This window comes from Notothenia rossii, assembly GCF_949606895.1.
Source record: "Notothenia rossii genome assembly, chromosome: 8".
NCBI lineage: Eukaryota > Metazoa > Chordata > Actinopteri > Perciformes > Nototheniidae > Notothenia > Notothenia rossii.
This window is the reverse complement of record NC_136906.1, coordinates 44,840,852-44,866,820: the sequence shown is the minus strand read 5'-3', so window position 1 is coordinate 44,866,820 and position 25,969 is coordinate 44,840,852. Positions and strand designations below refer to the sequence as shown.

Below are 25,969 nucleotides of genomic sequence, written 5' to 3'. Positions count from 1 at the left end.
ATGATCTGAAGAGATACACAGCCCAGGACCACCTGTGCTTGGGATACATGAGGGCCCTGCTCGGACGGATTGAAAGACGACTTGAAGTGAGAGCAATAGATTCCGAGGCCAAATGCACAAATGACCCAGATGACACTCCATTCAACTACATCAGGTCAAATTATTGGGCTGCTATTCGTCACATCTACCCAACAACACGGAGTTTACATGCCCTCAACAGCCTGAGAAAAGAACCGGGGGAAGACATGTATGCCTTCCTGAAGAGATGTGAAGGAGTGTGGGAGGACTCCACTGCAGAACGACATGACGTTTCACCGTCTGTCGTAATGCTGTGGAAGAACGCGGTCATTAACGCCCTTCCCCAATCAGTGCAGGCAAGCCTGGGAGATGTGGTGGCATTAGACGCTATACCCATTGAAGAATGGAGACAACATCTCATTTACAATGATATGAAATACCAAGCAACCCAGAGATGTCAAAGACGTACAGAATTTCCAAACATGAACCAAATGCCGCAGACAGCCTGGTATCAACCACAACAATGAGGAAGCTTAGAGGACCAGACCATCAGGTGATGCATCTTCAGCAATAGAGTATTTGGAAATCCAGCTACATAGAGCCACATATGTCACCACAGGAGGGAGAGGTTGAATGTTATTTAAAAGATAGTGAGTAGAATATTGCATTTACACAGAGCATCCACAGATTAGAAGTAGCAGAGTAGAACATTTAGCAGACTATTTTTGTAATTATGAGAAGGAAAATACATTACGAGTGATGTTGTTCCCCCACACAGAAAACTATTGTGTCCACACAACTAGTGAGGTCAAGAAGACGGGCTTCCACCCAAAATATGCAAGGGGCGGCGATACACCTGACGTGAAGCTGTCCAGACCTGAAAACAGAAACTCGATTCTGTGGTGGTGAAGTCTGGCTACAAAGGGAGGTGTCCGATAGGGTCGCTTGTCTCAAACCAGTGAAGAAGTCAACAAGAACCCAGCTGAACTAGAGAGTGACTGTTAACGGGAGAACAGTGACGGAGCGACGGAGACTGGCCCAACATTTTTCAGTACATAGATGGACCCCGTCAGAAGACCGGGGCTGTGTTTAAAGGGGAACTTCATTTATTGTTAGCCAGAAGTGCAGTTTTTAATCAAACAATTATTTGATTTATGGAGTCAGATTACATTTTTCTCATAAACACAATTTTATAATCGGTCTGAAGGATCTGTTTTAAGGCGTGAGCTGCATATTAAATAACATAACACTGATTGAGAGCTTGGATGAATAAGTTGTAGGGTTTTTACAACAGTTTCAAGAATCAGTCTTTATTTATTTATTCTTGAGTAACTTTACTGATTTGTGGTGTTGTGCGTAAGGCAATACCTCATTTGAGTGAGGGGCACCAGCCCTTCATGCAGGTCACCCTCTGTGAGAATAGTTCATATTTTCCCTCCAGTTTGGAGAAATATTATTTTATCATATGTTAGTTCAGCAGTGTCAACCAATCCTCTAATCCTAGAATTATTGAGACGCATTACCGACACCAGGGGTATTGTTTTTTGCAGCAACGATGATGCATAATACCATTACAAAAGCCATTATTGAAACAAGTAAACTATTAGAAGTGCTAATTGCTGATTTTTTTTTTATAGTGAATATGCATTTATACCATCAGAAAACCATAAATCATACGATATTTTTGTACCCCTTGTGGGTACACGGAGAAGTTATATTTCTTTAATGCAACGTTATGGGTTTTACATGTCCTGTTCAAAATAGGGTAATCATTGCAATATTAATTGAGCATTTTATGCTCAAAGGAGGGAGTGGTCCAGTTTTAGATATTAAACAAATAGAAGTGGATGAATATGTCAGAACTCTGAGTAATATTATGCAAGTTTTGTCTACACAGCAGGCTAGGAAAACTACAGAGATACCAGACGAGACACCAGAAGAGACTCCTGTTCGGCCAGGTGATTGGGTGAGGGTGAAAGTTCACAAAAGACAGTGGGCTGATCCCCGGTGGATGGAAGCGTGAAAAGTTGTAACGAACTTCAAACGCGCTCCGGTTTAAAGGTAAAGAAAAAGGAGCAAATTGACACCACCTCACACATTGTCACCCTTCACTGGCAACTTCCAGAACATTATTGGGAGTTAGGACTGATTTGGCAGAGCTGGAACAAAACAATAAATAGAAATAAGATAAAGATAGAAACAGCTCAAAAGACAAATTGTCTATAGATTTTTATAGATTGTACATTAAAGTGAAAACCTATTTTTTGTTTTACATCTGTAAAAAGAGTCCAATTTGTTATGTTATTTTTGTACTCATTATTTAAATTCTGTAACGGACACAACCAGGGATAAAATAGAGATGATGACGAGAACAAAGCCAAACCAATTGTGGGGTCCCCTAGGGATAAGAGTCAGAATAGCATTGTTGATTGTGCTCATTACACTTGGCACCTTTCTGGTTGGAAGGGGAGTACAATATCATGTAAGACATGGATCCATTAGTTCACTCATAGAATGCCCACATCACTAACAAGACTCCAGCTGGGTTTCAGAGACTTTCACTTATCCCCAGAGCCAAAAGATCAGCTGAGCAACAAGAGGAGGAGTTAGAAATACTCGGTCCCAAACAAGAGGCGGTTATAATCAAGATGATTCACCCCCCCTATATGCAGTTCTTGTATCAAATGATGAGATGGGTTTAAGTGATTGGGAGATGTAAGTGATGGGGATTTACAGATTAGGGGAATCTCTAAATAAACTGGATCCATGTTTTAGTCTGTACCAGAAACACCCCCTGTTAAGTTTATGAACAACCGACCGGTGACCTGAGCACAATTATTGAAAATGATTGTTAGACACAGGCTACTAACCCACAAGTACAGCTTTGTACGTACAAACTCTATGAACAAGATTCCCCAGCAGGTAGTGGCGACATTGCAGATATGTCCAGTCACAAAAGTTACTACGGTTCTAAATAACAGTGAGATTTAAAGTGATGGAGAAAATATGGAGACGTTCTTTTATAGTGTGTGAAATATGTGGTACTTGAAACATGTAGGTATTTAAATTTATAGAAGAAAATGGTTTCCTGAAAGAGTTAATTGGAATAAACATGTTACAGTGGGTGAAGGCAATGTTTAGGGATATGGTAAAATTATTAGTAGACATGAATTGTGTTTAGATGACATTTAACAACTAAGATGGATAGTAAGATTAGGAAAATAGAGTGGAAAAGGTTGGATTTATTTTACCTCAGTGTGTTAGAATTAACTATAGATAATGCGTCCCGAGATCTCTCTCTCTCTCTCTCCACCTGTCAGAACGCTACGACCCCATCGTCCAAGCAGACAAAAGACCTCACCACGGAAGACTCCTCCTCCTCCATAGAACAGACAGAGAACCAGAGCTGAACCAACAACTCCAACGCTGCATCCAGAACTATCTCCACCTGAGGCACCAAGAACCAAAACCAGGTGACATAAAAAGGCACACTCTCATCGGTCCCCCACAGGACATGAAGTTCCAAGCTGAGCCACAAGATTTGGGCACAAGAGCAGAGTGTGGGACATGAGAGCGGAATACGCCCTCCATGCAACCAGTAGAGACTGTAAAGGAGGAGATGAAAAGCAAAGCAGATGGGACACTGAGAAGAGTTACAGCGGAAGGATCCAAGAGCAGATGGACTGAGGAGAAGGTGGACGGAGGAGAGGAAAGAACGGAGGAGTTGGCATGGTCCGGCAGAATGTGAGGGGGTCGTGGCTTGACAACCAGAGGGGGAGTGAAGGAAAACGGGAGTGAGTGAGTTTACACATAAACACACTTATTCACCAACGAGAAATACGTAAAGAAAAAGATTTATTAGCCATGAATTAATCAATTGGTGAATTTATAAAGAAAAAAGAGGAAACTATTAAATAACCCTAAAAACACACTGAGGGTAGAACATATTATTCAATCTTTTCATCATATGAACAAATTATTCTTTAAGAGTTTTTTATTCGTGTGTGAATTTGGGTAAGATTTTATTTGTTACAGTATAGACCTACAGTTTAAAGGGATGGTTTTAGTAACCACTCTATAAAAGCAGACAAATCTTTATTTGTATGGAAAATGTTAAAGGTAGAGCTAGTACCAAGCCAAAGATAGTATTCCAATCTAGAGTATTGATTTCTCCATTGTAGCATGGTTATTACCTCAGGAGGGAAGATTAAGGTGGAAATAACATTTGTTTTTCGTCCAAGATGTAGAGTTTTAAAATGACACTGGGCAAAGAGCGAAAGCAAAGTTTAATTTTTTTTAAAAACTAATGTAGTTGGGAGCAATACATGCAGGGCCTTGGAGCACTCATTGTGATGGTGCATATTTGTTACAACAAACATCGTTTAGGGAGAAGGGGTCGCTCAACCCACCCTGCAGATGTTTTCAATCTTACTTGCAGCTTCAGAGGGAGCGCACGGCACCAGAGTATGAGTTTTAAAAGGCAAGCGCCACCAGCTCCTAAAGGTCATCCATTCACCAGATGACCTGACATTTAGAGATGTTATTTAAAGGAGAAACATATTATCTGCCATTAATGTAAATTCCTGAATTAAACTACAAACCATTAATGAAATGACTTCTGTTTTTAAAATCCTTGTTAAAGGAGGGAGTAATTATCACATGCTCGGGCACCCAAGGTTCCACACACTGTAAAAGGGGTTAGCATAGCTATTTAAGTTGAACAGAATTGAAAATAAATTAGTATAATGAGTTATTGATATTCCACCGGTTTTCACACCATTTCAGGGACTTTATCACTGCATTAGAACAGACCACCCAAAGGTAATGAGTAGGAACTTTTAAGTGATGAAACTCTACAACTGTTGTAACTGACCAAAATCTTCTCCCAGAAATGACTGTCTAGAATGCCGTACCCCAGAGTAGAACGCACAACGGCCCCTTCTAGAGAACATATTACTTTCATACCTTAAATGGTATGAAAGGAGGGAGGGTAAATTTCTCAGGAGGAGACGGTTACAAATGCTAGCAGAACAAGACGACCCACCCCGTATTCAGATGTGGATGACAATGATGAGTTAGTTTAAATGATATGGATGTTCGGAGATGAGATTGATCAATGAATGTCCAGCCGATGTGATTCTTTAAATGATGAAATCATGTGAAGAAGTGAGCAAAATTAAAATGGAGTGAATCCATTTCAATTTACTTCATACTATTCCAAGATAGTATATTTTTAATATTTTTATTATTCCAATTAATTTTACACTATTCTAAGATAGTCCCTTTTATTTGACTTTATTATTTTATACTATTCTAATATGGTAGATTTCATGTTGTATAAATCATTGCTATTCTAAAATGGTTTGTTTCTTTTCACTTTGTAAAAACAAGTGCCTTAACACTGAGCGTGGTATGAGAACGGTTTCTGTGAAAGGAGGGAGGAAGAAATGTTCTGATACCAAGCCATTGCTGCTATTTTGAAGAATGATATTGAATGCAAACACTAGAAGTTATACACAAGGGACAACTTTTAGGTTTGAACCAGGCAAATAATTTATTTTGTATTTTTGTAAAGTTAAGCCTATTGAACCATTCCATTTAGATTGTATGTTTGTAATATGAGATATGTACTATGCGAAGTTCAGATGAAGAACTCATTGATTTCAGTATTATACACACCTTTTAGGTGTGTAAGGAGGGACTGTTAGAAATTAAAATCAATGTTTTGATGGTATAATGTAGCTTAAACATACCGTCAGTTTAAACGCTCTTTTATACTGAAAAACCAGAAATTCTTGTGCACAAGCAGTTAAGCTTTTATTCTGAAAATCCTTCATCTACGGTTAGCATTTAGCATGTGGCTAATATACGATTTCCTAAAGAGGTGAATTGAGTAGCGAAATGACATGGAGTGGTGCAAATCGAAACCTACGGATTTAACACTACAACTATAGATGTCGAGGTACTACCATGTTGAATATTAAATGAAAGTACAGTTTATTTGAATACATTATTGTTTACAGACGAGAGTAGCATGTGACAACATCCGGAATGACCGGAAACCAAACGAGCCGAGAAGTATTGTTTAGAGTATTGATTACAGCGTTTAGAATGTGTTAAATGAAAAGTGATGAAAGAGAATATGAGGAGAAACTGCGTGTTAAGCATATATTGAATGTGAAAAAACCTATCCTCTGTTGAAATGCAATAACGGACATTGGAGACTATGGCGGCAAATCTCTGTCATAAATCGCGAGGGCATATGAGATCCACGCGAGCACAAGTCAAGCAGCCGCGGACATATATTATTTTCGCGAGCACTAAAACGGCACTCGCGCGAGAGCACTATTGAAGCCTGCAGGGGAGAAACATGCCTTGAGCATGTGCAGCATCTACATGAGCTCTCCTTGGTCTCCTGCGCTCTCGCGAGCAATTCCTGCTCTTCTGCTCGTGAAACTCTGGCCTGCTCTCGCGCGCGGAGAAATGTTAGGAAGTGGGCGTACCGTGTCCCAGTAACGCCAAATCTAATTGATTGCACCCCTCCTCTTTTATGATTGGCCGTTGTCTGGATTTAAACCTAAACCAGGAAGTCCCTCCAACCTCCAACGTGATGAAATATGGCTGTGGAAACGTCTCACGTAAGTTACTTTACTTTACTAATGATTATTTTTAATAAAAGGCATGCTTCTGTATTCTGTGGTTATTCCACAAGAGCCGTCCTTACTTATAAATGGATTGAGTTTTTTAGATAATACATTTTTATACATATTTTTCAAAAGTATTCAAACAATTCTATTATAAAGATAAGAACCAATTAACTTTTCGGTCTTGAAATATGATAATATAAAATGTAGCTTTCAAAAACAGAATTTGGAATTAATAATTTTGATTACTTTAGCAAAATATTTTATTCACAAATGTCGCTTTTTCAAAATGTCCCCCAGTTTTTATTGCCTTTCTCAAATAAATAATACTATACAAAAAAAGTATAAAATGATGCAAATGTAAAAAAGCCCAAGAATTTTGCAAGTTTCTTGGCACTTTCATTTCTGAATGAACTCTTTTTTTTCTGTTCAAATGCCCTCAGCTTATTTTTTGGAATGTTTATGATGATGTTTATGTGCCTTATTCTGTATTTGACATAATTTCAATAAAGATTTACCACATTTCTTAAAAATATAATTAAATACTATTTAATACTTTATTTTTCTTCACAGCATATTCTGAAACGGCAGATCCTGGAGAGACTCCTGTCGAAGTTTGAGCTTGCACTCATTCGAGCACCACTTGACCTGGATTTGCTGGAGTTTGCATGTCGCCAGGAGCTGTACCTCCTGCAAGCACTTTCGAGACATGTTGACATACCGCAAGGAATAATCCAAGCTCTTCAAGAGCTGTTTGGACTACTTAGGCAATATTTAGATTCAGAAGCCTCAAATACAGCAGTGGGATCAGTTATTGGTCGAAGAGGACCTCCTAAGTTTGAAATTGAGAGGCAGCAGTTGGTTGAGATGTTGGGGACAAACCTATCGGTGCCTTGCATTGCTAAGCTGCTAGGTGTTTCTTCCAGCACAGTCTTTAGAAGGATGAGAGAGTTTGGCTTATCTGTTTCAGAAATGTATAGCTCCATCAGTGATGAGGAGTTGGATAACGTGGTCATATCCATCAAGAATGACATGCCCACTGCTGGATACCGAATGGTCAAAGGACGGTTGTTATCCATTGGTCTACGTGTACAATGGACAAGAAGGGTTGCCTCAATGCATCGAGTGGATCCCATAGGCATCCTCTCCAGACTGGCTAGTCTGGGCTGTGTTGTGAGGAGAACATATTCAGTGTGAGGGCCTCTGTCGCTTGTGCACGTGGATACCAACCACAAATTGATACGGTAGTGGTATTTATATTTCGCTAAGTAATTAAGAAATAATCTCTTTGTAATGTCCCAGTTTTGGAGAATCAGTGTTTCAATTCCAGAGTGCTATAACAGTTTGTTCTTTGGTTTTCCAGTTATAACATTGTCTTATTTGGTGGAGTGGACGGGTATTCGAGAAAGGTAAGACTGCATTTCACTTCAGTAGACACACATTAAACAAACATGTATTTTTTGTACGAGTTTACGACTAGCTACTTAAAACCACAAAAGAGGTCCCAACGCTGTGTCCTGGCTTTGCTTAAGGAATTTGGTCCAAATGGAGAAAGTGTATGGACTAAAAAGGAAGCAGCAAAGTCAAAGTAGATATAAAGGAGATTTTGTGCATTGCCTATTTTTGCTGCACAAGTATTATGAGTCAGTATACTGTATGTCAGTATTGTTTGCTTATTTCTATTGCAACAGGAATTCTTTAATCTCTGCCTTTTTTTCCCTACAATACACAGTTTAACAGAATGCTTCGTAGTTATTGTGTGTAATTGCCCTATTCTTAAATATTCTCTGCTTTTCTGCAGGTAATGTACTTGGGTGCTTCGACCAACAACCTTGCGTCAACAGCCTATGGCTTCTTCTTAGAGGCAACACAAAGACATGGAGTGCCTTTAAGGTGAATTCACAGAAAAAAGCACTCTTTGGAGAAATAGATCAATACTGTGACACTTTTGGATGAGTATTTTCTTTGACAGTCCTTTGGTGAACTGTGTACATTTCAGGGTCAGAGGAGACCAAGGAGTAGAAAACGTACAGATCGCGAGATTCATGTTTTCGGTTCGCGGCACCGACCGTGGAAGCTTCATCTCTGGTAAAAGTCTTCATAACCAGAGGTAAATTGCAGCATCTTTAGTAACTCAATTAGTGAGGGGAACTTATCTGATGTGTAGACCAAGCACCTTGCACTTAACCCATGCTAGGCCAGCATGAAAATAGATCACTTGAACTGGTTTTCCCTAAACCATGTATTTTCATCCATAGGATTGAGCGTCTTTGGCGTGATGTACGAGTCATTGTCATCAACAAGTACTCTGCGATACTGCTTTCCCTCGAAGAGGATGGTCTGCTCGACATCTCATCAACAGACGACCTCTTCTGTGTGCACTACATCATTCTTCCCCGACTTCAGATGGACTTGGGGATTTTTACAGAAGGCTGGAACCATCATCCACTCAGCACTGAACGGAACCAATGTCCAGAGCAGTTATTAGACCCTCCAGAAAAACACGATTCTGCGATCGCAGAATTTACCGCATAATCAGCAAAATGGCGCAGATTTTTAAAAGGCCGCATAATCCCCGCATTTTTCCACACAAAGTTGAGAAGAAAAAAAAGTTAACTCGTCTTGACGTGACGTCATCAGCTCGCGCATCACAGAATGTAAACAACACTGTATAGAGCTCATTTACCAATGAACATTTCTACTAAAGACCGGGCAAAAAGTGGGGGGAAACTATTCTGCACCCCGTGCAACTGTGTGTTGGAGCATAAGAGAAAATCGACAGTGACGACCCACTTTGATTCATTCAAACATTCGAAAATGCTTTCTGCTGCTGCGGACAAGAAAGCCATTCAACTCGCATTCACCGAGGGATCAACCTCCAAAACCCTTTCGAGGGCTACAAGAAACGAAGTGAGTAGCCTACAAGATTGAAGCTGGTCAGATAATGAACGAGTAAATGAAAACAGAATGAGGCGGAGAAGTGTGTGTGTGTGTCGGGGGGGGGGGGGGGGGGGTGTGAGATTAAAATAGCCCAATTGCTTTTACAATAAATAAACATTGAATGTGTTTAATTGAATAGTAAAGGGGCTTAACATTGTTATTCTTTTCCCCCGCATATTTAGCATATTTCGCAACTTCCCGCAATTTCACCGCATAAAATCACATAAAAACCCCGCATGTTTAATCGCATAATCAAGGATTTTAGCCCGCATAATCAAGGAATTTAGCCCACATAATCAAGGATTTTTGCCCGCGTTTTTCTGTAGGGTCTAAGTCAGGGTTGCCCACACTTTTTTGGCTGGTGAGCTACTTTTGAAATGACCAGCTAACCGAGGTCTACCAACCAAAAATAAAATCCCAAATTGCAAGGGTTGCTGAATAACACGTTTTATTTTTACATGGGATAACTACAATAGGGCTGCAACAAACGACTAATTTGATTATCGATTAATCTATAGATTAATGAAACGATCAATCGACTATTCGGACTACTGCTGTGTGCTTTGCACAATTTCTCAAACGCTCTTATTTAGCCATCAACTTTTAGATTTAGTTTGAGGTTGTTTTAGGCATGTGGAAACTAACAATGAAGACAATAAAGATGAATACCTGATTCAAAAATACATATATTATTAAATTAACTGAACAAATTGTGAACAAAATTAACATTGCTTTTTATTTGAATTAAATAAATAATATTTCACATCAAAAGAAACAACAATGTTTTAACAAATCGTATTAAATAATGTGATGACAGAACTGTAAACAGAATAGCTGAAACTTTAACAAAATAAATAACTCAGTTACCTCTAATCATTAACCCATGTTTGTATAATGTAGTTAACTCCGTGTGTTGCTGCTAGCATACATAACACCTGACGTGGAAACGTTACTCGTGGATGGGGCTACAGAGCTACGAGAAAGACAGTCGAACCCGGGCATTCCTCCGTCTGAATGTGGTGCACTTTTGCTAAATGTTTAGACAAATTGCTCGTGTTACCGCCCTTACATGCTAAACACTTTTGGTGACGAGCATTGTCCACCTCAAGACGGGTAACATGTAACCACACCTTGGAGCGCTTCTCTCCACCATCTCCTCCGTGTGTTGCTGCATGTAGCAGCTGCGTGTGTGTAAACTACCCCGCCCCCTTGCAAACAGACGGGGGAGAGAGAGATCTCTTCTGGATTGGAAAGATAGAAAATACACGACCATAGACGCATTTGTTTGTCTTTTTGCATGTTAGAAACGAGTTGGCGACACTAAGACAAAGAGATAATGTTTGTGTAGCAATAATACATGACCTTTCTCTTTCTCAACTCGCTACTCGGAGGGAAGTCGCTGTCATATGCCTTGTGAACACTCCGATAATGCCTCTCCACGTTACCTTTCTTTGGCAGAGCGACGCTTGCTTTACAAATAAGGCAAATAACCTTTGAATGTGACATCACAAAAAAAGATTCTCCCTCCCATTCTGTGTGGAAGTGGTATGTCTTTAGCTTTTTGCTCGTTCCTGCACTCATTTTGTTGTTTGTCTCTCCCGGCACTTGACTGATTTTGTATCGCTTTGCATTCTGGGTTAACAGACTGGAAAGCAATAGGTCGTTTTTTCTGTCAATCAAGTAAACTCCTGAATTAAGTGGCAGGGAGGCCAAGGGAGGAGGACTCAAAAGCTGTTTTGTCTATTTTAACGGAGCTGGATTTTTTTATTTTTATGAATGACTCGCGATCTACCAGCATTGCCCCCGCGGTCGACCGCGGTCGACGTACTGGGCACCTCTGGTCTAAGTTATGGCAACTTGGACTGATGCAGACAAACATTGATCAGCCGGAGAGCCCAGAGGTATTGATCTCGTTTCAGTATTACATTACATGTCACTTGTTAGACGCTTTTATCCAAAGCGACTTACATACTCAGTACTGTGGGCAATCCCACAATAGTAATTACTTACCATTTACTTTGTGTAATATACATTGTCAAAAGATTACTTTCTTTCCCTACTCTTGGCATGACCATTTTCTGGGCACAGTTTGTGTTATTTTAACTGCAAAAATAACACAAACTATTACTTGATGTCATTGTTCCACATTGTTTATAAGACATTTATTTCACCAAAGTGTTCAAAACCTCTGTTATTGTTATTAGGAGCCAGATGTTGACTGGGAAATTGCTGCTGACCACGATGGAGAAGAAGAGGATGCAGGGATTGTCGTCCCCGAATTCGACTGCCCTTTGAGTCCAGAAGACACAACTGAACTTCAATCAGTATTTCAGCAAATTGACCCAAACACTCCGGTCAAGGAACTGTACTTACTCTGCCGTGAGTATGTAGCTGAAAGATGTGGCTCTTAAGAAATACAGCTCCCTTAAATGACACAGATGAGGTCAAAGTAAAATTCCTGTGTTCAAAGTGTTACTTAAGTACCAAGAGTAAAATAAGTCATGATGCCGATTTCAGGATAGAGTAAAGTTACTTGGCACAACTGGTGACTGGGTTTTTATTCCATTAAATTGAAACAATTGACACAAAATACAGCTCAAAACTATAATGGTTCCCCAACTTCACCATTTGTTTTCAAAACATTTTGACTAGAACAGTATGTCACTTGAAAGTTTGACTGTATTCTCATCTTGAACAAATGAAAACCTTGTCAAATAAAGTCCAATAAAGACTGTCTAACCCTAACCAGAAAACATTGATTCTATGACTCTTATGAGCGGCTAAACTCCCTGCTACTCATAACAGCCTGTGATATGATGCTCAGGAACTCTGGATATGAGCCGAGGTGCCTTGTCGGAAAGGTAATGGAGTTGGAGCATGCATTCACTACGGGAAAGCATACCGTGTGTGTACCATAGCGCACGCTGCAATCATGGTCGAACTCAATTAAGATTTTAAACATCTCTCTCTCTGTTGAGGTGATGGGGACGTGTGCCTGCCCCGTAAGCCATTGAAGGAAGCAACCAACAGTGATCTTGGGTTTTTCCTTCATCTCCTCTTCATCTTTTGCCGCTTCACCTGTAGACTCTGTCTCTCTTGAGTCTCTTTCATCACTCTCTGTTATCTTCACAGGGGTCCCCCTCTCTTCAACCACAAAGCTCTTTTCTTCCTCTAAAAACAAGTTGAAAATGAATACAAAGAAATGCATATATTCACCTAAGCAATGTCAATAAATATGGCTATTGTTTTTAAATAGTTTTTTTTATGTGGATATTTTGAAGAAGAAAACCTCATTAGCCAGTTCTGCTTTAGTTATCATTGTTTCATCGCAACCATCATGATGCAAAGTTGTGTTTAAACTGAGACATGTAAACATGAATAAAAAGGGTATGCAAAGCTGTCATTGAGTTGCCTGTCGTAATCGGGGATAAAATTCAAGAACAAATACGTTTATAAAATGTCAGGGCAGTAGTATCACCTTCTTCTTCAATGTGTTAGATGAAGTCTTGTAAAAAGTTAACAATCTTCGATTCCCTCTGGCGTCGCAGCGAGCCCAGCTCGCTGAAGACTGGAGATATGGCTCCCATCAGGAATTCAGCATCCGGCTTGGAGAGAGGAAAAAACAAAATGATGTATGCTCAAAGTTGGATGAGCTTAACCCTTTAATTTCCAGACCAAGAAAAAAAACGATGGAAAAATTATTTGTTTGCATTTTTTTATCAAATGGGACACACATAGCACATTTAAAAAAAAAAGGTATTGATATTGATATAAAAAGTAATGTTAAGTGTTTTTCATAATAAAAAAAAAACGTGCTCATCTTACTGTAGATGCTGAATTGGCCTAACAGGAAACCACTGGCCTAACAGCAAATGTCTATATCCTGTGTTGGCCTGACTTGCTCATCTGTGTGCAACTTTGGGCTGTATGCCATGCATGAAAGCTGCTATATAAATTATTATCACTCTTTCACTCTGAGACTCATAAGGCAGTATAGATGTAGTAATAATGTAATATAAGATGTAGTAATATTACCATGAATCTATCTATTTACCATATTGTATTGGAAAACATCTCTGAAACTCTGAAAAAGTTATATTGCTAGTTTAGTTTGTTAAAACTTTTTTTGTGCATCAAGTTATCTAATTATGTTCAGTCAGTGCTCTGACATTAAAATATGTCAAAAATGATATGGTTACCTTACAAAAGTTGACCAAAAAGAGTGATTTCTTCAGCAGTGATTTTTTAGCATGCCAACTTTCTCAGTGGAAAGCTGAATGGCTTTCTGTTCTAACCACAGTGACATCTAGAGGTTGTTTTGGGCATAACATGTCAACCAAATGGTAGAGATGGCTGAATCAGGTAGAGTTAAACTTTTAAAACATTTTTTCAACAGGATATCAAGACACAAAATGTGCTCTACCAAATGGTGGCGCTGGCTGTTAAAGGGTTAAGGTTTGAGGCTTCAATATTGCTCTCGCGCGAGTGCCGTTTAAGTGCTCGCGAAAATAATATATGTCCGCGGCTGCTTGACTTGTGCTCGCGTGGATCTCACATGCCCTCGCGATTTACGACAGAGATTTGCCGCCATAAGTGTAGACTAGACGTGCTTACGGAGAGCACTGGAACGCCGCTCCAGCTCTTCAAATATTGCAGTACCCATAAGGAGCCGTACACATGCTGCAGTGTTTGGTGGCTGTGTCTTTAGTTGTAAGCACAGTGGCGATTTGTTGTTATTTGCTTCTGGTTAGCTAGCTATGCTAACGAATTTAAAGAGCTTTTCTACAACCAGGTGGAAGAGAGCTCTCTCCTGAGAGGCTCAAATAACCTCAGCTCAGTGAGGTTAAGGCACACCTTGATATGATCATTATAATTATTAATTAGACATTAGAGACTAAATGAAAAACAGGTATAAAATACTATATGACAGTAACAAAAAAGTTGTTAAAAATAAGTGATTTGTAAAATATCCAAAAAGAAAAATCTGCTTACAGTTCTGTTTCAAATGGGTGTTGAGAGATGTATCCATAGATCTCCTCATGTTGCTCTGAAAGTGCACCAGATTGATGCTTTTAACTTCAATATTTAAAAAAAAAATCTTCCCGGGGGAGCATGCCCCCAGACCCCCCTAGAGGAGGTTAGGTCCCCCCCACTTAAATCATGTTCACATGGATAGGATACTAAATACATTTGCACACATCTTGTGTCCATATCTTTCTGTTTTGGTGGTCATGCCACACCGTGCACATGCATGCATGCATGCGCGAGTCATGGTAAGATATCTGGATTAAGAGGTTGCTTTTTCTTTGCACAGCATGAAAGAAAGGCCAAATTAATTGGCTGTGATTTTATTTTTTTTAAGCAGAGGTTGAGTTCAATAATTTGTACGGCCCTCGGAGGATGTTGTAAAAATTGAAAGGAAAAAGGTTCCCCACCCCTGCTGTAAATAATAATAAAAACCCTTGATTTATAACTTAACATATATGTCTCTATTGATCTGAGTATATTATAAAGAACAGTTAATTGAAGCATTATAGCAGAGGCCTTTGTCAGATGGTATATTACGCTGTTTTTTTCCTGCTTCGAATAGTTCTCTCTTTTTTCACCATACCTGTGTTTGCATCACTGATATTGACATTGCATTATTTACAAGCCACGGTATGAGAAGAAAGTGACACAGCTGTCTGCCCGCAATAATAAAAGTTAGCTAAAGTTAACTGTTAGCAGATCTGGATAAACAAGACGACATGTCTTTGCACTGTGATTGTGACAATCAATTTGACTATTTCTTGTTTGTGTCTGTTTTAGATAGATAGATAGATAGATAGATACTTTATTTGTCATTGTAAAAAGTACAGCGAAATTACATCGACTCAAAGTGCCAGTGCGCAACAACAAGACAATAATTTAAAAACAGCAAGACAGAATAGACAGTATAGGAAGACATGATCCATTTACACTTGAAGCGTTATTTGTCTAAAGTGTTCATTTATGTGCATTGTCCCGATTGAAATAAATGATAAAATGAAAAATGCTATCTATTTTAACAGTTACAAAATGCTGCCAGGCGTGTCGTTGAGTTGCTGAGAAGTGCCTTGGCTGAACCAACTTCTCAAAATCGTAAGTGAAACTAGGGGGAGATCACTTGTCTTCACAGATTCATCTCATGGTCAGTCGTTTACAAAAAATTACAGCTGCAGTCTTGGCCGGCGGAAGCACGCCGAGGTGTTTCAGTGACAGTTTTACCAACCTATATTAAAACCAGAGTGAAAAACTGAATTTCCCCATGGGGGATAATTAAAGGTTCATCTTCTTCTTGTTCTTCTTCTATTTATTTTTCAGAGCTTGTGACTATCTGGGTAATGTTTAATTAATGAAGCCTTTATATATTCTAACTACTTTATGTATTTAGTACTCAGTTTATTTAGATTCTAGGGAATCATAGACATCTTTAAATTGTGTTCACAGATGAAGTACAGGTTCAGGGAGAGCAGGTGGAGGTGGGCAACAGACAGCCTACTATACAGGGACAGCAGCAGTCTGCTCTTGGCAACAGGCAGCAGGCTGGGACAAGGCAGCGTCAGGCAGTCCAGGGGCAGAAGCAACAAAGGACCCCTGGCTTTCCTTCTACAGCAGGAAATACAGTGGACCAAAATATGGCCAGGTTTGGATCCGTTAGGAAATAAAGATAATTCTGAACTGAATTGCCATTGTAATAACTCGGCAATTGACTATAATTCAGGGTATTTTTTCATAGAAATTAACGCTCTTCAGATTGTTTAGAATGAATATATTGTATAACAGCTTCTTAAATGCGTCTCTTACACATTGTTTTCAACTCCTCAGGGCTTTCCCCGGCCTATTCAAATCGGGTAAAAGTTATACCCCATCTCCCAAAAGAAGGGCTGTTAGGTCAACCCCAATCCAGTTCTTTCTGCTCAATAAGAGCACAGAAAGAACACCAAAGTCATCGGATTAAATGGTCCTTCTCCAGGCTGGACTTGGTAGGAGGACTCTCAATATCCCCGAAAATGCTGACCACTCCCAGGTAAGATAGAACAAATAATAAGGGAAGGAGTCAAGATAATATAAGAAGCACTTTATTGATCCCAATTTGGGGACATTTTTTATGTATTACTGTAGTTTCCCAATCCACTGAAGTACTACTGGTCACAAATCAGCTTCAACAGTGGTGACATGTGTGGAGGGTTATAGTTCTAACTGCACACTTGTTTTGCTCTTCCCACATAGATATCATATATACTTATGGAATCATATTCCAAAATGATACCATTGGAAGGGGCCTGGCCAACATAAAGCTGCTGGTAAGATACAATCTCCCTTAGTAAATTCAACTGTGGTCTAGTATTTCTGCAGTTAAATCCTATTTATACCCTCTATCTTCTCCTACAATAGCTGCTCTTATAATAGCTCATTAATGCCCTTGATGGTTAGCATATTTACCTACCTTCTTGTTTTTAGCAATCCATGAGAAAGCCTAACACTGCAAGTGTGCATCTTGTTAAAATCAACTGCCTCCCCTAGAACATTCTGTGCATTAAATAACATCAACTTGTTTGTATTCCCACATAGGAGGATCAGGTCAGTGGAAATTAAGTGTTTTGGCACCTGAGGCAGAGGGTTACACGGGGCCTACCTTGCCAAAGCTTTAGGTGGAAAAGGCTGTCTCTATATAATGCCCATCCAGGACACTTTGGACACCTCCCCCTTGCCCTACTCATCGAAGGAGTTCGAAAATATGCCAAAAGCCAGATGTGCCACGTGTCATCTAAGCATGCCTGTCCAGCTGTTGGCTTTACATGCACAAGAGTGTGAACCAAGCAGCTGTTCTGACCGCATGGATCTGGAACCGGTAATGTTATTCCACAAATAACTATGCAGGATCATTTATCATCCTGAATCGACAGCTTTTTTAACTGGTTACAATTTTCAGGATCTGGACCCAGATTTAGATGAGTCTCCAGCTACAAGCAATCCTGGGAATGTAAGCTCACTAATATTGTAGGTGTTTGTTTCTAAACAATTTTCATTGTATGTGTCATTAATTGGCAGTCTTTCTACATTTTATTATAGGCTTCTCCAAGTGTGCTCCCGTGTAGGACCTCCTGTTCTAAAATCGATATTAAGGTAAAATCAGGGCATTATTTATCAATTACATTATTGCAGATGATGAAGGTTTCTGCGTCTCAGTAATTCACTTGAATATTTGCTCTGCTTTTCTGTATTTTTAAAGGTGGCCTGTCCATTGTGCTCAGAGTTATTTCCTGAGTATTTGGTTGAAATACATGCCAGCACTTGTAGAGAAAGGTTTTTTTTTCTCCTATTATGCACATTCTTTATATACTTTTTTCTTGCAGTGTTAGATATTGTAAACCATGATTAAGGTATGCCCCATTGAAATATTTTTTCCCTCATCAGTACATTGCAGTCGACACAAATTATCGATTTGGAAGAACATGCCAGTGAAGAACTGACAGGGCGAGAGAAAAGGTAATATGCTTAAAATGTACCTGTAATTGCTTATTTTAAACAAAAACGTCCTGCAGTTATTGTGTTCACTATTTGTGTTAATTGTACTGTTCATCAGTTGCCCTGCATTGTTATTGTTATGCCTTGAATATCATTTAAAAGACGCCACTTTACATCAGTCAGGGGTCGTCAGTTTACTCAATGATACAAAAGGGGTCTCTTAAAGGAAAACGTTTTGGATCCAGTTGTCTAATCAACTTCGAATTGTTTCCTTCAAGTCTTGCTGAAGCCATCGAAACACTTAGTGGACGAGTGGACACAACGACACTCTTTAATGTTAGTGTCACTAGGGAGGACATGTTTGAAAGGGGTTTAGGGCAGTGGAGACGTCAGAAGAGGTCTTCTCCCAAAAAAAACCTCCGAGTGTCTTTCATTGGAGAGTCTGGAATTGACCATGGGGCTCTCAGGAAAGAATTCTTAACAGGTATATGTTTAACTACTTATAATAAATGAAAATATTCCTCAGTGTGTGGCGGTTCTCTGGTTGCATGCAATTTCTGTGCTTGCACAGGTTAAGGGCTTTGCATGACGCGTGCTGTTCTTTAACATATACAGTGGTCAAATTGAGATTATCAATGTATTGATCCACTTTTCCTTTCAATTATAGAAATGATGGCAGGTGTTGAAAGGAAGTTTTTTCAGGGAGGGAGTACAGGGAAAACCCCCAAGTACTCAATTACCGACTACCACAAAGAGCATTTCAAGTATGTAGAATTGTGTTCTGCAATGTCTTTTCGATGTTTATTTCATTTATTAATGTCTATGCATTGATTAAACTTTGTTAATGCAGGACAGCTGGAGAGATTATGGCAGTCAGTATAGTACAAGGTGGTCCTCCACCTAACTTTTTCAAAGTGGTGCTATGAATACATATCCACTGGGGAGATTGATAGAGATTCCATTTCCAAGGAAGATGTGACTGATCCAGAGGTCAGCCAGCTTATGGAAGAGGTCATATTTGTCTTCTCCTCAGATACTCCTTCATATAACATGAGGTTTGTTTTAGTATGGTTGACACACACACCTCTTTGTAGTGTGAATATTTTCTAATTCTTAAAATAAGCTAAGGCTCCCATGAGCTACTGTGTGATACTGTTTTTCTAATTGCAAAGGTTGAGATAGCTGAACCTGAAGCTATGTACGACCTTCTGGATCGGATAACAGCATGCGGGTACAGTGGTCCTGCAACGTGGGAGAGGAAGGAAGACATAATAAAGTATGTACATATGCGAAGTGATTTAACCCATAACAACCCATGTTTAAAACCAATCAATTATTCCTTTACACTCATACTTCATATAGAGTGTGCAGTCACTCTTTCCCTTTGTTATGTATGATTTTATATTATTGCTGTTATCTGTTACTGAATTATAGGGCAATTATCTTGCACTCATCGGTCCGCACTCTACCAATGCTGCAGCAGATATGCTCAGGCATGAAGCTGTATGGCTTGTGTGAGATGATAGTACAACGACCACAGCATTTCAGGGATCTGTTCGTCGCTGGCCTTCATGAAAAGGTCAGTATTATGTCTCCAGCTGATTTTACCACTGAATTTCAAACCTTAACCCTTTAACAGCCAGCGCCACCATTTGGTAGAGCACATTTTGTGTCTTGATATCCTGTTGAAAAAATGTTTTAAAAGTTTAACTCTACCTGATTCAGCCATCTCTACCATTTGGTTGACATGTTATGCCCAAAACAACCTCTAGATGTCACTGTGGTTAGAACAGAAAGCCATTCAGCTTTCCACTGAGAAAGTTGGCATGCTAAAAAATCACTGCTGAAGAAATCACTCTTTTTGGTCAACTTTTGTAAGGTAACCATATCATTTGACATATTTTAATGTCAGAGCACTGACTGAACATAATTAGATAACTTGATGCACAAAAAAAGTTTTAACAAACTAAACTAGCAATATAACTTTTTCAGAGTTTCAGAGATGTTTTCCAATACAATATGGTAAATACATAGATTCATGGTAATATTACTACATCTTATATTACATTATTACTACATCTATACTGCCTTATGAGTCTCAGAGTGAAAGAGTGATAATAATTTATATAGCAGCTTTCATGCATGGCATACAGCCCAAAGTTGCACACAGATGAGCAAGTTAGGCCAACACAGGATATAGACATTTGCTGTTAGGCCAGTGGTTTCCTGTTAGGCCAATTCAGCATCTACAGTAAGATGAGCACGTTTTTTTTTAATTATGAAAAACACTTAACATTACTTTTTATATCAATATTGATACCTTTTTTTTTTTAAATGTGCTATGTGTGTCCCATTTGATAAAAAAATGCAAACAAATAATTTTTCCATAGTTTTTTTTCTTGGTCTGGCAATTAAAGGGTTAACCTCATCCAACTTTGAGCATACATCATTTAGTTTTTTCCTCTCTCCAAGCCGGATGCTGAATTCCTGATGGGAGCCATATCTCCAGTCTTCAGCGAGCTGGGCTCGCTGCGACGCCAGAGGGAATCGAAGATTGTTAACTTTTTACAAGACTTCATCTAACACATTGAAGAAGAAGGTGATACTACTGCCCTGACATTTTATAAACGTATTTGTTCTTGAATTTTACCCCCGATTACGACAGGCAACTCAATGACAGCTTTGCATACCCTTTTTATTCATGTTTACATGTCTCAGTTTAAACACAACTTTGCATCATGATGGTTGCGATGAAACAATGATAACTAAAGCAGGACTGGCTAATGAGGTTTTCTTCTTCAAAATATCCACATAAAAAAACAATTTAAAAACAATAGCCATATTTATTGACATTGCTTCGGTGAATATATGCATTTCTTTGTATTCATTTTCAACTTGTTTTTAGAGGAAGAAAAGAGCTTTGTGGTTGAAGAGAGGGGGACCCCTGTGAAGATAACAGAGAGTGATGAAAGAGACTCAAGAGAGACAGAGTCTACAGGTGAAGCGGCAAAAGATGAAGAGGAGATGAAGGAAAAACCCAAGATCACTGTTGGTTGCTTCCTTCAATGGCTTACGGGGCAGGCACACGTCCCCATCACCTCAACAGAGAGAGAGATGTTTAAAATCTTAATTGAGTTCGACCATGATTGCAGCGTGCGCTATGGTACACACACGGTATGCTTTCCCGTAGTGAATGCATGCTCCAACTCCATTACCTTTCCGACAAGGCACCTCGGCTCATATCCAGAGTTCCTGAGCATCATATCACAGGCTGTTATGAATAGCAGGGAGTTTAGCCGCTCATAAAAGTCATAGAATCGATGTTTTCTGGGTTAGGGTTAGACAGTCTTTATTGGACTTTATTTGACAAGGTTTTCATTTGTTCAAGATGAGAATACAGTCAAACTTTCAAGTGACATACTGTTCTAGTCAAAATGTTATGGAAACAAATGGTGAAGTTGGGGAACCATTATAGTTTTGAGCTGTATTTTGTGTCAATTGTTTCAATTTAATGGAATAAAAACCCAGTCACCAGTTGTGCCAAGTAACTTTACTCTATCCGGAAATCGGCATCATGACTTATTTTACTCTTGGTACTTAAGTAACACTTTGAACACAGGAATTTTACTTTGACCTCATCTGTGTCATTTAAGGGAGCTGTATTTCTTAAGAGCCACATCTTTCAGCTACATACTCACGGCAGAGTAAGTACAGTTCCTTGACCGGAGTGTTTGGTTCAATTTGCTGAAATACTGATTGAAGTTCAGTTGTGTCTTCTGGACTCAAAGGGCAGTCGAATTCGGGGACGACAATCCCTGCATCCTCTTCTTCTCCATCGTGGTCAGCAGCAATTTCCCAGTCAACATCTGGCTCCTAATAACAATAACAGAGGTTTTGAACACTTTGGTGAAATAAATGTCTTATAAACAATGTGGAACAATGACATCAAGTAATAGTTTGTGTTATTTTTGCAGTTAAAATAACACAAACTGTGCCCAGAAAATGGTCATGCCAAGAGTAGGGAAAGAAAGTAATCTTTTGACAATGTATATTACACAAAGTAAATGGTAAGTAATTACTATTGTGGGATTGCCCACAGTACTGAGTATGTAAGTCGCTTTGGATAAAAGCGTCTAACAAGTGACATGTAATGTAATACTGAAACGAGATCAATACCTCTGGGCTCTCCGGCTGATCAATGTTTGTCTGCATCAGTCCAAGTTGCCATAACTTAGACCCTACAGAAAAACGCGGGCAAAAATCCTTGATTATGTGGGCTAAATTCCTTGATTATGCGGGCTAAAATCCTTGATTATGCGATTAAACATGCGGGGTTTTTATGTGATTTTATGCGGTGAAATTGCGGGAAGTTGCGAAATATGCGAAATATGCGGGGGAAAAGAATAACAATGTTAAGCCCCTTTACTATTCAATTAAACACATTCAATGTTTATTTATTGTAAAAGCAATTGGGCTATTTTAATCTCACACACACACTTCTCCGCCTCATTCTGTTTTCATTTACTCGTTCATTATCTGACCAGCTTCAATCTTGTAGGCTACTCACTTCGTTTCTTGTAGCCCTCGAAAGGGTTTTGGAGGTTGATCCCTCGGTGAACGTGAGTTGAATGGCTTTCTTGTCCGCAGCAGCAGAAAGCATTTTCGAATGTTTGAATGAATCAAAGTGGGTCGTCACTGTCGATTTTCTCTTATGCTCCAACACACAGTTGCACGGGGTGCAGAATAGCCCGGTCTTTAGTAGAAATGTTCGTTTGTAAATGAGCTCTATACAGTGTTGTTTACATTCTGTGATGCGCGAGCTGATGACATCACGTCAAGACGAGTTAACTTTTTTTTCTTCTCAACTTTGTGTGGAAAAATGCGGGGATTATGCGGCCTTTTAAAAATCTGCGCCATTTTGCTGATTATGCGGTAAATTCTGCGATCGCAGAATCGTGTTTTTCTGGAGGGTCTAATAACTGCTCTGGACATTGGTTCCGTTCAGTGCTGAGTGGATGATGGTACCAGCCTTCTGTAAAAATCCCCAAGTCCATCTGAAGTCGGGGAAGAATGATGTAGTGCACACAGAAGAGGTCGTCTGTTGATGAGATGTCGAGCAGACTATCCTCTTCGATGGAAAGCAGTATCGCAGAGTACTTGTTGATGACAATGACTCGTACATCACGCCAAACACGCTCAATCCTATGGATGAAAATAAATGGTTTAGGGAAAACCAGTTCAAGTGATCTATTTTCATGCTGGCCTAGCATGGGTTAAGTGCAAGGTGCTTGGTCTACACATCAGATAAGTTCACCTCACTAATTGAGTTACTAAAGATGCTGCAATTTACCTCTGGTTATGAAGACTTTTACCAGAGATGAAGCTTCCACGGTCGGTGCCGCGAACCGAAAACATGAATCTCGCGATCTGTACGTTTTCTACTCCTTGGTCTCCTCTGACCCTGAAATGTACACAGTTCACCAAAGGACTGTCAAAGAAAATACTCATCCAAAAGTGTCACAGTATTGACCTATTTCTCCAAAGAGTGCTTTTTTCTGTGAATTCACCTTAAAGGCACTCCATGTCTTTGTGTTGCCTCTAAGAAGAAGCCATAGGCTGTTGACGCACGGTTGTTGGTCGAAGCACCCAAGTACATTACCTGCAGAAAAGCAGAGAATATTTAAGAATAGGGCAATTACACACAATAACTAGGAAGCATTCTGTTAAACTGTGTATTATAGGAAAAAAAAGGCAGAGATTAAAGAATTCCTGTTGCAATAGAAATAAGCAAACAATACTGACATACAGTATACTGACTCATAATACTTGTGCAGCAAAAATAGGCAATGCACAAAATCTCCTTTATATCTACTTTGACTTTGCTGCTTCCTTTTTAGTCCATACACTTTCTCCATTTGGACCAAATTCCTTAAGCAAAGCCAGGACACAGCGTTGGGACCTCTTTTGTGGTTTTAAGTAGCTAGTCGTAAACTCGTACAAAAAATACATGTTTGTTTAATGTGTGTCTACTGAAGTGAAATGCAGTCTTACCTTTCTCGAATACCCGTCCACTCCACCAAATAAGACAATGTTATAACTGGAAAACCAAAGAACAAACTGTTATAGCACTCTGGAATTGAAACACTGATTCTCCAAAACTGGGACATTACAAAGAGATTATTTCTTAATTACTTAGCGAAATATAAATACCACTACCGTATCAATTTGTGGTTGGTATCCATGTGCACAAGCGACAGAGGCCCTCGCACTGAATATTTTCTCCTCACAACACAGCCCAGACTAGCCAGTCTGGAGAGGATGCCTATGGGATCCACTCGATGCATTGAGGCAGCCATTCTTGTCCATTGTACATGTAGACCAATGGATAACAACCGTCCTTTGACCATTCGGTATCCAGCAGTGGGCATGTCATTCTTGATGGATATGACCACGTTATCCAACTCCTCATCACTGATGGAGCTATACATTTCTGAAACAGATAAGCCAAACTCTCTCATCCTTCTAAAGACTGTGCTGGAAGAAACACCTAGCAGCTTAGCAATGCAAGGCACCGATAGGTTTGTCCCCAACATCTCAACCAACTGCTGCCTCTCAATTTCAAACTTAGGAGGTCCTCTTCGACCAATAACTGATCCCACTGCTGTATTTGGGGCTTCTGAATCTAAATATTGCCTAAGTAGTCCAAACAGCTCTTGAAGAGCTTGGATTATTCCTTGCGGTATGTCAACATGTCTCAAAAGTGCTTGCAGGAGGTACAGCTCCTGGCGACATGCAAACTCCAGCAAATCCAGGTCAAGTGGTGCTCGAATGAGTGCAAGCTCAAACTTCGACAGGAGTCTCTCCAGGATCTGCCGTTTCAGAATATGCTGTGAAGAAAAATAAAGTATTAAATAGTATTTAATTATATTTTTAAGAAATGTGGTAAATCTTTATTGAAACAATTATGTCAAATACAGAATAAGGCACATAAACATCATCATAAACATTCCAAAAAATAAGCTGAGGGCATTTGAACAGAAAAAAAAGAGTTCATTCAGAAATGAAAGTGCCAAGAAACTTCTTGGGCTTTTTTACATTTGCATCATTTTATACTTTTTTTGTATAGTATTATTTATTTGAGAAAGGCAATAAAAACTGGGGACATTTTGAAAAAGCGACATTTTTGAATAAAATATTTTGCTAAAGTAATCAAAATTATTAATTCCAAATTCTGTTTTTGAAAGCTACATTTTATATTATCATATGTCAAGACCGAAAAGTTAATTGGTTCTTATCTTTATAATAGAATTGTTTGAATACTTTTGAAAAATATGTATAAAAATGTATTATCTAAAAAACTCAATCCATTTATAAGTAAGGACGGCTGTTGTGGAATAACCACAGAATACAGAAGCATGCCTTTTATTAAAAATAATCATTAGTAAAGTAAAGTAACTTACGTGAGACGTTTCCACAGCCATATTTCATCACGTTGGAGGTTGGAGGGACTTCCTGGTTTAGGTTTAAATCCAGACAACGGCCAATCATAAAAGAGGAGGGGTGTAACCAATTAGATTTGGCGTTACTGGGACACGGTACGCCCACTTGCTAACATTTCTCCGCGCGCGAGAGCAGGCCAGAGTTTCACGAGCAGAAGAGCAGGAATTGCTCGCGAGAGCGCAGGAGACAAAGGAGAGCTCATGTAGGTGCTGCACATGCTCAAGGCATGTTTCTCCCCTGCAGGCTTCAATATTGCTCTCGCGCGAGTGCCGTTTTAGTGCTCGCGAAAATAATATATGTCCGCGGCTGCTTGACTTGTTCTCGCGTGGATCTCATATGCCCTCGCGATTTATGACAGAGATTTGCCGCCATAGAGC

General features: G+C 39.4%; 1 protein-coding gene across 3 annotated transcripts; it reads left to right on the top strand.

The window, feature by feature from the left end:
- Positions 1 to 4,831: 4,831 nt before the first annotated feature.
- On the top strand, positions 4,832 to 21,135 carry LOC307016682 (uncharacterized protein). 3 transcript variants are annotated; one of them, XM_079645908.1, is made up of 23 exons: positions 4,832 to 6,656; positions 7,236 to 7,906; positions 8,026 to 8,071; positions 8,464 to 8,555; positions 8,662 to 8,772; positions 8,921 to 9,572; positions 11,807 to 11,981; positions 15,653 to 15,722; positions 16,071 to 16,266; positions 16,449 to 16,650; positions 16,854 to 16,927; positions 17,196 to 17,475; positions 17,557 to 17,607; positions 17,697 to 17,750; positions 17,857 to 17,930; positions 18,042 to 18,113; positions 18,371 to 18,576; positions 18,760 to 18,856; positions 18,943 to 19,103; positions 19,265 to 19,368; positions 19,527 to 19,671; positions 20,565 to 20,691; positions 20,998 to 21,135. In XM_079645908.1, the coding sequence occupies exons 12-19, from the start codon at positions 17,299 to 17,301 to the stop codon at positions 19,016 to 19,018; spliced, it is 807 nt and encodes a 268-aa protein (XP_079502034.1). In that variant the 5' UTR covers positions 4,832 to 6,656; positions 7,236 to 7,906; positions 8,026 to 8,071; positions 8,464 to 8,555; positions 8,662 to 8,772; positions 8,921 to 9,572; positions 11,807 to 11,981; positions 15,653 to 15,722; positions 16,071 to 16,266; positions 16,449 to 16,650; positions 16,854 to 16,927; positions 17,196 to 17,298; the 3' UTR covers positions 19,019 to 19,103; positions 19,265 to 19,368; positions 19,527 to 19,671; positions 20,565 to 20,691; positions 20,998 to 21,135. The 3 variants fall into 3 exon arrangements, with proteins under 3 accessions (XP_079502034.1, XP_079502033.1, XP_079502035.1); XM_079645907.1 differs by having other exon boundaries at positions 18,943 to 19,147; XM_079645909.1 differs by lacking the exons at positions 4,832 to 6,656; positions 7,236 to 7,906; positions 8,026 to 8,071; ... (1 more) ...; positions 8,662 to 8,772; positions 8,921 to 9,572 and adding an exon at positions 9,715 to 11,503 and having other exon boundaries at positions 18,943 to 19,147.
- Positions 21,136 to 25,969: the final 4,834 nt, after the last annotated feature.